The sequence below is a fragment of the Argiope bruennichi genome, chromosome 8 (assembly GCF_947563725.1).
Source record: "Argiope bruennichi chromosome 8, qqArgBrue1.1, whole genome shotgun sequence".
NCBI classification, from domain to species: domain Eukaryota; kingdom Metazoa; phylum Arthropoda; class Arachnida; order Araneae; family Araneidae; genus Argiope; species Argiope bruennichi.
The window spans coordinates 116110890-116122853 of NC_079158.1; the positions used below are offsets into that span (position 1 = coordinate 116110890).

At 27.5% G+C, this 11964-nt stretch overlaps 1 protein-coding gene across 1 annotated transcript; it reads left to right on the top strand.

Annotated features, from left to right (window-relative positions):
- The first annotated feature begins 3686 nt into the window (after positions 1-3686).
- On the top strand, positions 3687-4751 carry LOC129980735 (protein roadkill-like). Its single transcript, XM_056091117.1, has one exon. The coding sequence runs from the start codon at positions 3687-3689 to the stop codon at positions 4749-4751; it is 1065 nt and encodes a 354-aa protein (XP_055947092.1).
- The last annotated feature ends 7213 nt before the right edge of the window (positions 4752-11964 follow it).

The window sequence follows — 11964 nt, forward strand, 5'->3', positions numbered from 1 at the left end:
TTTTTAATGACGAATTCAATGCAAGCAATCATGTGCGCCAAGCAGAAACTGAATAATACAAAAAATAGAAAAGTTGCTCTTTTAAACTTATGATCTGGTATACTTTTTGACATTCTTTTAAAGTATTGTAGCATCAAATAGACTTGTTGCCGTTTGTTTTTTAATAAAAGGTATGAATGGATTCTAGTTAGAAAAAGCATTAAAGAGGAGATGGCGTTTCCTTTATCTCCTGCAAATATTGACCAAAATATGTAATGTAATATAGTTGCTATTAAAATTATAGAAATGCAACATGTAAGACATCTTCTAATGAGCAGTTTTGTGCGATACATCCTTTTGTGTGTACAGTTGAATTAATTCCAATGAATTTTTGATAATACCTGCTGAATGATCTATCGCTTCGTTCTCAATCGGATAAATCAGTTTGTGCATGATTCAAGATTCATTTATGTTCAGATAAAACACTAAATGCTCCTTTATTCCGTTAAAATTTGTGTCTAAAATGAAAATCCGTAAACGAATTCTATATTTCAATGTATTAATAAAACATTACGCTCCAAAAACTTGACCAATGTAGCTTCAATCATGTGCCATAAAAAAGTACCACACATATGCTTCAGAATATCGACTAGGTAAATAGCGCTTTCCGTTTAAATAGAATTCAAAATTGCTTTTAGAGTAATCATTTTTTAACCGCTACTATAAAGAACATAACGTAATAAAAATCGAACATATTAAATATTTTCTAATGAACAATTCATTGACTGGTTTCTTCTATATTTTGATTCAATCCCTTTCATTCAATTTTTAGTAAAAATAAAAAACTTATATAATTTAGATAAAATAAATAACAATTCAATCGAAGATTCTGCTTATAGAAGTGTTACGGTGTATCATTAAATAAATATTAGGCATCGGTAATGACTGTTTTTGACTTATTCCTTCAGTGTACTTAGGAATAATTTGTTTCATACATGCGATAGTTGTATCAAAATAATGACTGCAATAATTTCACTGATAATTTGACTGATAATTTCAACGATCTGTTCACTGTAAAATGAAGTTAAAGTTATATTTATATTTATTATTGCCAAATAGTGCCTTTATTATAGTTAATTTACATTGAAATGGAAATAATGTTTTGAGTAAGCTAGTTTTTCCAACTGAAATTGAAATGATTCATTTTCCATTTGATTTCTTTTAATATAAATTGAAACAAAATATACATTTATTAAATCATTGGGTCCAAAAGGAATTTGAATTATGTATTCATAAATATTTCATACTTGTCCCCTTTCAAACAACTCATGAACATTTTTTTTAATTATGAAAGTCATTTTAACTTTTGAAGTTTCAGATTGAAAACGTTTTAATATTAATAGATTTTGATGTTATTAGGAATTCTCTATATTAAAAAAAGACTGAATAATAAAATTTGATAAACCATTATTAATTAGATTATTTTGAATTTTCGAAATCCATTTAATAAATAGAAAAATCCTATTAAAATCCTTTTCATGAAAAAAGTGAGAATGTATCTGTCTGCGAAGCGCAATGTCTCAAAATCGTAAGGATCATTAATTACTTTCACACCTTCTGAGTTCCGAAAGGAGTACATGCTAATGGAGAATACTAAATCATATTCTTAAGACCTATGCTCTTTTACGACACAACGTATTTATTTCCATTGAAATAAATATGTTGTAATGAGGGATTGCAATATCGGACCAAAAGCTCAATACCGGCATTCGGTATTTTTTAGATCTTAATACCGGGATACCGGTTTTAATACTGGTAGTAGAAATTTTAGAAAAAGAAAGAAAACACAGGTGTTCCTTTGTTTTATTTGTCAGTTTTATTAGAGAGTGTAAATATTTGAAAAAATAATTTGTAACTTATAAATTATAACAGTGTATAAAGAATCACAAAAAAGTAAAGTCTTATTTATTTAAATCACAAAAAAGTGTAAACATCCCTATTCAGTCTGTGGTACTACTACAAATTTTTGAAAAGTGATCTTAAAAAGCATAATGCATCAAGCGTACTGTCATTAAACCTGGAACGTAATTTTGTACAAAAATTATCAGCTGTTAAAACATTTATTAGTTAAGTGATGAAATAAATATATATCTTGAAATATCAAAAACTTTTCTTTAATACTGATTTGCAGTTGCTTAGTTAAACCTTTCAACTTTCATGAATATTTTCAAAAATTTCATATTTTTTTCAAAACTTGAAAAATGTTTTAAAGTTTTTTTTTGCTGAAACGCATATTAATTATTGATGTTTTGAGGGCCACGAAACATTAATCATAACTTACTTTTAAAAAATGAAATAATATGATTGATATTAGTTATTCAATCCTTTATTTACCGAATTATTTTACCATCAACTTTATTTTTGCATCAGTTGTTAGGCTTCCTTGCAGAATAATCCCATGGAATCCAATAATTTTTTTTAATTTATCGAAACATCTTAATTAATTTAATTAATAATTAAATATTTTTATTTCTACTTTTAGCTTATAATATCTACTTGCTATATGGGTTACATTCTCTGTGTTCTCTGGAATATCACTAGAAAAAATAGTCATATTACGAAAATAAAAGCCAGATATAAATGGTACTTTTAAGTACCGTCGGTAAATAAAGGGTTAATAGGATTCATTAATCCTTATAACTAAAATGTATTAATTACTAGATTTATTACTATGTATTAATTACTAAATGTAAATTTATGAATTACTAGAAAGCAAAATCATTTATTTTAATTATTTCTTACTGATTGACCTTTATTTTTTAACTCATTATTATGGAATATAGAAATATTTTTTTCTTAAATTCCAAACTATAGAGTATTTCTTGCTTGAAACTGTTATTTAATTAAATTAATCGGTAAATAATTATGTGGCGTCATTTCAAACACAAAACTTGTTCAATTTCAAATCATTCTTTTCATTACCAATAAAACTTACAGTAATTTTTTACTATTTTTAAATTTTTAAAATCATAAACCCTTTTATTTAGCCGAAGCAGCCAAAAATATTGTATATTCATTCTTAAAACGTTTTTAAATTTTATTTTTTGGAGCAAAAACTATCCCAACCGAGTTTAGAACTAATATGTTCAATACTTTGCTCTGCAGAGAATTTAAGATGAATTTTTCATCACGCATTTCACAATTTAGAGAAAGGAATAGAGGATTGCAAACATTATTACTTTCATAAATAATTAATTAAAAATATTGTATTATAATCTTGATCAATAAATCTTTTTGTTTTCGCATCATTTATTTTAATAAACACTCATAAATTTCATATTATTCAGTTCATAAATATTTTTAAAAAGGGGAAAAAATTTAAAAAATTATTTGAAAAAAAAATATTTTGAAGTTAATTTTTGAATTGAAATCCTTTAAATTAATAATTGCTGAGACCATTGTCTTCCAATCTTTTTAAAATCAAATGATATACATAAAAACAATAGAAATCGAGGTGTTCTTTTTTTATAGATATTGTGTTATCTCTGTTGCGTTTACGTCAAGTGAAATAAAAATATTAAAAATGATAAGTCGAGAATTATCATATCAATTTTGGAACTTTTGAATGCTCTGATTGATATTGTTAGACTTTAGAGATAACGAACAAAACTTTTTCCGTGTTCATTTTTCTATTCTTCTCCGAAAGAATGGGGAATGTTATTGACACGATTGAAACGGCTGATTTTGAAACCAGTGCTTATGATATCAACTGCCATAGCTTCTCTTGGACGTTTGAAAACCTTCGTTCTTTAAAACAAGGAGTGGGAAAGTGTATAAAGAGTAACAAGATAGATTTGGAAGTTAACGGTGAGCCCGAAAAATGGCAAGTTCTGCTTTATCCTGATGGCTTTAATGAAAGAGTAAAAGGATATTTCTCACTTTGGATTAAAAAGTTATCAGAAACAGAGAGAAATGTGTCGGTTTGTGGTGAAATTTACAATTCAGAATCCAAATTAATTGTTAAAAAATGGACATACGATTCCCTGGCTTTGGAAAATGTTCTTGGATGGACAGCATTTTGCAAGCGCAGCCTCCTTGAGCAAGATGAAGTAATTCTGAGCGATGGGATCTTTAAAGTTGACATCACAGTGGCCTTTTACACAGCCAAGAAGAATGTCCATGAATCTCTTGAAGATTTTGATACTGACAAAGTGAAGAGATCAACTGATGTATGTAGGTCTTTGAAAAGTCTTCTAGTTGCTGAAACTTTCTCTGACGTAACTATTGTGGCAGGCGATGAAGAAATAAAGGCGCATAAAGCCATCTTGAGTGCAAGATCTGAAGTTTTTCACCAGATACTCAAAATAAGATCCACACTTAAAAACTCTTATAAGCTAACATTCGACAATTTGTCTAAAGAAGCCATAAGAGAAATGATTCGATTCATTTATGCTGGCGAAATGGGTAACGTTTCCTTTGAGGTGGCTTGTGAACTTTTCTATGCTGCTGACAAGTATCAAATAAAACTTTTGAAAAAAACATGTTCAAAGATATTAGCCAACAATTTGAATCAAGATAATGTATTTCGGGTTCTCATCTTGGCAGACCGACACATTTCGATTAAGTTGAAAGACTCGTGTCTTAGGTATATAACAAGCAATGCTGCGGAGATTCAAAAACAGATAGGATGGAATGAATTGTTGCTGAAGAATCCAAAATTAGCTAACACTGTTATTCAAGCTTTAGCTTTCAAAAGACGAGGAACGATTTAAGTTTGAATGATATAACTATACATTCTAAAATCAATTGTTAATCGGCTTAATGTTTAATCTTTAATCACACATATAATTGCAAAAACATTGCATTACATGCTACAGTCAGAAGAATACCTGGTAAAACCACTCAAGTTTTATTTATTGTTAAACTTTTCAAATATTCTAAAACGTTTGAAAAATGATTGCAAAATATAAGGCTGTTTTAAGTGCAATTTTCAGTTTGTTGTTTGTAAATACTTATGCACTCGTTATTGAATTTGAGTACGCATCAATTATATAATATCTTTAAATAATGCAATAGTCTATAACGTCTTTTTTCATTTGTCGTCCTACGAGAATTTTATTTTAAAGATATTTAAAATCACCTTTTCAGTCATGCATCAGTTCTTTTTGGTTTTCTTTAATTATATTGTGATCTCATATTTTTAAACTAATGTTTTAACCTAATAATTTTATACTTAGAGTTATTTTAATGCTGTTAATGATTTATTAAGATTTGTAGGATTATTTTCAAAGAATTTCATCAAAAGAATTTTTAAGATTGGAAAATACTCACATTAAAAATGTGTATAGCTGATATAATAATAAAATTATTAATATGCAATTTTGTTGAAATATTAGTTTTTAAAAGATTATTAAATTGTATTTAAGAAATGAAATGTTTACTACATTCTGTCATATTTTCCTTTAATTTGTCTTTAGAAATATTACTTTTTTGAAACACAATTAATATATATATATATACATATATATATATATATATATATATATATATATATATATATATATATATATATATATATATATATATATATATATACTCAAAGTATAAATATGATGTTCTACTAGTGACACTCTACTAGTTCTACTAGTAGTACTTAAGACTTCTATTTATATTGTAACCAATCTTGAATAATATTTCTTTTAATCTGTAACAATCTGATGATGATTTGAGAAACATCTGTTTTCAATACTTCCTTTAAAGATTAAAGTAGAATCATAAAAATGTGTCTACTTTAATGTTTTTTCATGCACCTTTGAAATAAAAAGACAATTTTTTTTTTCATGAATGGAGAGGTTATAAAAAATTTTAATTGGGAAAAATTAATAAGAAAATTTTTGTTAAACGTATTCTCAACATGAAATTTTAAAATATCGATTTCTTAAGAAAAATTATTTTTTTTAACCCTTTAAAGGGCCATTTTTTTCTAGTCATATTATGTTAAAATATTTTTAGGCTTGAAATTAGAATAAGAAAAGGGATTTATTTAACTTATTAGATAAATTTAATTTGATTAATTAATTAATTTGGTTAATTAATAATTAAGCAACAAATCAAGACACATCATTTTGTCTGAGATAAAGAACTGAAGCATCCAAGTTTCTGACTTACTAAAAAAATTTGTCAGAACTTATGCCAACCTACATAATTTCATACAAAGATTGATAAATTTGGTGAGAGCATACTGCCCACGGCCCTAGAAAAGGTTAAATCGAATTAAGGATCTGCTTCTAATATAATGCTTCTATGATATTCTTTTCAAAATGTATAATTGAAATTTATTTAAAAATATAGAATATAGAAAATTATACGTCGGTGTTATATATCAGATATCTAAATATATAAATATAGTTATTATCTATCAAATGTAATATTTATGTATAGTGCAGTTTCTATCTATCAAACAGGAGATAACTAACAGCAGATGAAAGCTTAATCCGAATATGTCGTAAGATTCTTGTTTTAAGTCCACATAAAATGTGGACTTAAAATGAGACACACACACACATATATATATGCGATAGTTTGCTCTCCGGAGTTATATATATATATAGTCAGTGCTAACTAACTTCATCCAAAATTTACATTTTCAGACTTTTTCTTTGCAGAAAGTAAGAAGTTAATACCTGAAGTGAAAATAATTTTTAGAGCGCGAATTATTTAATATTTTATTTTTTAATGTTTTAAATGCAATGCCAGGAAGACGTGTTAGAAACCAGACATAAAGGCAACAAGATCGAGATGATTTAATATTTATTTATATTTCGTTTTTCTTATGCAATCACGTATGTTAAAGATTAAATAAATATGTATACATTGCGAAAAGAAGCAGATTTTATTTTTAATTACTTACAGGAATGATTTTATCTTTTCTCCGGCTTCTAGTATCACATGATAAGAAATCAGCAAATAATCTGCCAGCTGACAAGAAAATAACAAAATTAACAGAATTCTTTTTTTAATTGCTTACAATTTTAACGTTTATAATTTTTTGCAATAGAATGTGGTGATGTAAAAATAATGTTATACTATAATTTTTTTGGAATAAAACTAATTTTCACTTAATTTTTAATAAAGTGAAAATTTCCTCCAAAGTTGGGCTTAATTTGATATTTGAGGCCCTGTAGAATGCTAACAGACAAGCATTTACTTTAAATTGTAGTACAGATGGTTTTCAAAGATTGCTTTTGATTATCGAAATAAAAAAAAACTAGAAAAACAAAACTAAAGAAATAAAACTGATTTTCTTATTTCATAAAATTTCATGTCTTTCTAAAAAATTTGCTACAATGTACATATTTTTTTAGTCAAGAATTCGACTTTACATTGAAGTTATAAAAATGCAGCAAGTATTTTTAGTAGATTATATCTATTAAGTTTTGTCCTGCGCGTGATTTTAACTAGCAGATAATATGTACTTCTGTAATTATATTATAAATGGTCCATTTTATTTGTACATAAATTGTTTAAATGGTTTCCAGAATACAGTAGACTCCCGATTATCCGCGGGCGGGTTATCCGCGGTACGGATTATCCGCGCCTGCCGCACAAAGTTTTTTTTTTTTTTTTGACTGATTTTTTCAAAAAGGTGCAGTTTTACAGTTATGATTTTGCAATTACATAATACATTACAGTATTAAAACAGTACATATGTATTCATTTTTCTGTGTATCCTTGACGCCTCTCGTAAGTACAAAGCACTTTTCTGTTTTCATTAACAAAATGCATTTTAGGTTCGTTTTGAGTGATATACTAAAATATTAAGCTTTAGTTAAACATTTCCTGCTGTTTATTTTACGTTTTATTGTACATAAAACGATTTTTCAAAGTTGGAATGACTGTTTCCTTTTTTGCTATACCCGTTTTTAGCTTTTTTCGGATTATCCGCGATTTTTGTTATCCGCGGCGGCCGCGCCACCCAATTCCGCGGATAATCGGGAGTGTACTGTATTTAAAATTGTTAAAGTGATTTATGTCAATTATTTAATTACTGTTCGAACATATTCTTTCACACTTGTAGGATAAAGTCATTAGATAAACCATCTTGTATTTTTTCCCCACTTTCTATATTTTTTGGAAAAAAAAGTTCAGTTATATTAAAGATTTTTCAGACACTGTAATACACTGTAATTTATGCTTTTGTTTCCCCACAAGATATGCTAGAAGTTATCATTCGGGGAATGGGAATTGACTTACGGGTGAATAAAAGTGCAATCTGTATATTGAAATGAATACCATTGCTTCGTAATATCTTTTTCGATGATATTACTTTTACTAAATTTCCTCAATTTCCACAAATTCTGTATTTCAAAGTATTTTTAATTCAAACTGAAAATGCATCCCCATTTTCCTATTTCTTACTCGTTCGGCATTCATCTGGGCAATTATCAGTTAGGAGGTATCAAACATGTTTTCAAGGGATTTATTAGTTGTCTCTATTTTGTCAGTCGTTCCATCGAAATTCCAGCAAAACAAATTATGGTCCGAATATTTATGAAATTTACTTTCGATATACCAATTTTTGGTCTCATAATATATACGGAGGAGATTGGTGTCTCTAATTCACAGAGCAGGAGGAACAGAGGACGGCAATTTGGCGAGTGGAGCTACAGTATTTTTAAGCAAAGCAACCATCGGTATAATTATGTCTGGTGTTTACGGATATGGACAAAATACAGGAGTAAGATCAGCATCCGATATATATGATGGTCCATCAATCCTTTGTATGGCTCTGAAACGACAAGCAGAGTTTTGTCTAATATTGGAGATCTTCAGTGGAGCCTATGCTCTGCCTAGTATAATTTCCAACATTTTTTTTTTCAAAAGTGAGTCCCTTTTCTGCTTTTTTTGAGTCAACTCTAATTCAATGTCTGACTGAAATTGTAGTCATTCTTGTTCATATATTGAATAATTCTAATTTCGGTTACACTGTCCCGAAGGCTTAAGAAACAAGATGACTTTTGTTCAGCAGACCGTAGCGCCTGTAGCTGGGTTAACAATTCAAAATATAAATTTTATGGAATGTATTCATTATCGTTTCATCATAGTCTATCTTATAATAAAGCTAAATGTGTGTGTATTGGCGTTCTACAGGCCAAATCATTCTACCTATAGCTACCAAATTTGGCATGTATATACTTTGGAGGCCGGGAATGTGCAACTCGGAGCGAGTTTTTTGAATTTTAAATAGAATTTTAATTAATTAAAATTGAAGCGAAATTTTGGCGTTTTTCTTCTATAACTTCCGAAAACATTACAGCCCTAAATTGGTTTTTACATCATATTGGAATTAAAAATAATAATAAAATTTTTAATGATACTAATGTTTTAACCATCAAATTTAATTCCTACTTTTAATGAATTTTTTAAAAATAATTTAATTATATTTTTAATTACTTTATTTCGCGCTGAATAATTTATGCTAAAATGAATGCTAAAAATGAATGCTAAATTGCTAAAATTATGAAATTTATGCTAAAAATGAATTATGCACGTCAAAGGGAAAAAATTAGTTTTTATCAACGCGTTGCCATCACATTGACAAATCTCAAATTTAAAAGTAGGTTAACCATCATTCCAAATTATACATATAAAAATGTAATGTTCAGCATATGTCTGTATGAAATGAAATAAATATGAATTTTCTAAAAAGTAAATACAAAGATGTTTTCTATGATATTTTACATAGAAACATCTATTCTAATGGGATTTTAAACATCTATTCTTACATTATGTACATCTATTCTAATCGGATTCTAAACATCTATTCTTACATTATGTACATCTATTCTAATCGGAGCCCAACAACTAACTTGTAAACCTTACAGTAATAGAAATACATCTGTTGACAAATGGTCTAAACGGAATAAATAATTATATTTGATGTTAATGGGGTCAATAAATGCGGAAGAATTGCGAATTTTTAATTTTAATATATATCCTATGCTCTGAATGACTCCTCTCTGTCACCATATTTAACAAAATATATTTGAGACGCTAATATTTTAAATAAAAAGAGTTGCACTCTAATCAACTAAATCAATCACTAAAGCCGACTGATTTATGAAAATATCACTATTCTATAAAAACGTGTGATTTTAGATCACTTCATCGACTGTCTCAAAGAAGTCAATCATCTCCCAGAGTTTCTCTCAGAGTTATTATCTTAGATTAAGAAAATGTCGATTGTTCTAATATTGAAATATTCAAAACTTAATAATAAATCGGTCGGATTTGAAAACAGACGATATAAACGGGTATTTATTTATTTAAAAATTGAAGTGTCAAGAATATTTTGCAGAATAGGATTCCTTAGGATCAAAGGATTTTCTAAAATTAAAATTTCATAATTTTTTGAAATATATTTATAAACCGGAAAAATTAAATTATTATTATTGAAAGAGTTTATATCCTTTTAAAAATAAAACTAAAAACTGAGTTTTTCATTGAATTCGTGAAATTTTTGTTGTATAATTTCTTGAGATATTATAAATAATGAAAATTATTTTGTAGTGCACATAAGATTTCAATGCCGAATGACTTTGCTTTCAGTTCTCATATATTTTTAACAAAAAGACATACGTGTATTCACTAAAAAAAACCTTTTTTTACATTAATTGTAGTTTCATCATTTCCATTTGAATTTAAATTGAATTTTACGGGGGCTGATAGAAAATTAAAGAGAGATGCGTGGAATAGAACGGCTTAAGGTCTATGCTATAGTATAAATGAATGATAAGACTATCAAAATTTAAAGCTTAAAAATATTTTGCTGAAAATTCTTATTATGAGAAGAAGTTACATAATATGTTAATTGAACATTTTAACGAGCATCCATACTGGCGAACCGGTTATTGGCCAAAGGCGGCTAGTTAAAAGTAAAAATTATTAATAATTTCATGAAGAAAAAAATTCATTAAAATAAAAATTATTGATAATTAGATGAAAAAAACATTTGTTAATATTAATCGCCTTTGACAATCAGCTGATTAGCCAGGGTATTGGTTACGTTTAATTTCACTTAAATCGTTTAGAATTAACGATTTTCATATCCATGATATTAAAATTGCAGGACATTCAAGATGCGTTACTTTAATTGTCTTGGATATACTCTGCTTATTATGATCATGAAGGTTTTTTATGGAAACCAGTCCCAGGATATCAAGGTACTATTAAAATATAAATGCGTGGCTCATGAGTTTTGTAAATTTTGCAATATTATTACAAAAAGTGAAGTTATTTATCTAAAAAATTACACAAATACTCTAAAAAAACCTTACTCTTTACATTTCAAGAATGGAATCAGAGTTGATGAAACAAAGTAAACAGTTTTAACTTAAGGGTAAAAATGAAATCTTTTGTTAGAAGTTAAGCAAATTTACTTATTTAAAAAAAAAAACTGCAAAACTTCAGCAAAAATTCGCACGACTGTTAAATTGGTATCATTAAAAAGATAATTTTAAATGCTGTAAAATTTAACTTTGTGCAATAATAGTTTTGGAATTTATTGCAAAAAAACCCGCCAAAATTTAGCTTTATTTCTAATAATTAAAATTCTAATCCGAATTTTTAAAAAATCGGACCGAAGTGCACATTTCTATCCTGCATGGTATACATGTGCTGGTATTTGGTAGTTGTAAGTCAAATGGTCTGGTCTGTAGAGTACACACACACACACACACATAATCTGGTAAAGCATTTGCCATTCTTAGAGTAGGAAAAGCTTTTAAACTAAGTAAGAAAGGAAAAGGTCATGATGAGGATACTGCTTAAAATACATTAATGTCTCAAACATAAAATATAATTTAAAAATAATGATAAAGCTAAATTGTATAAAACAAAAATCATGCGTTTCTTATTAAAGAAAACCAAATGAACTACGGACCCACTTGCTGCACAAAGAAAGTAAATAATTTCATTTTCAATCGC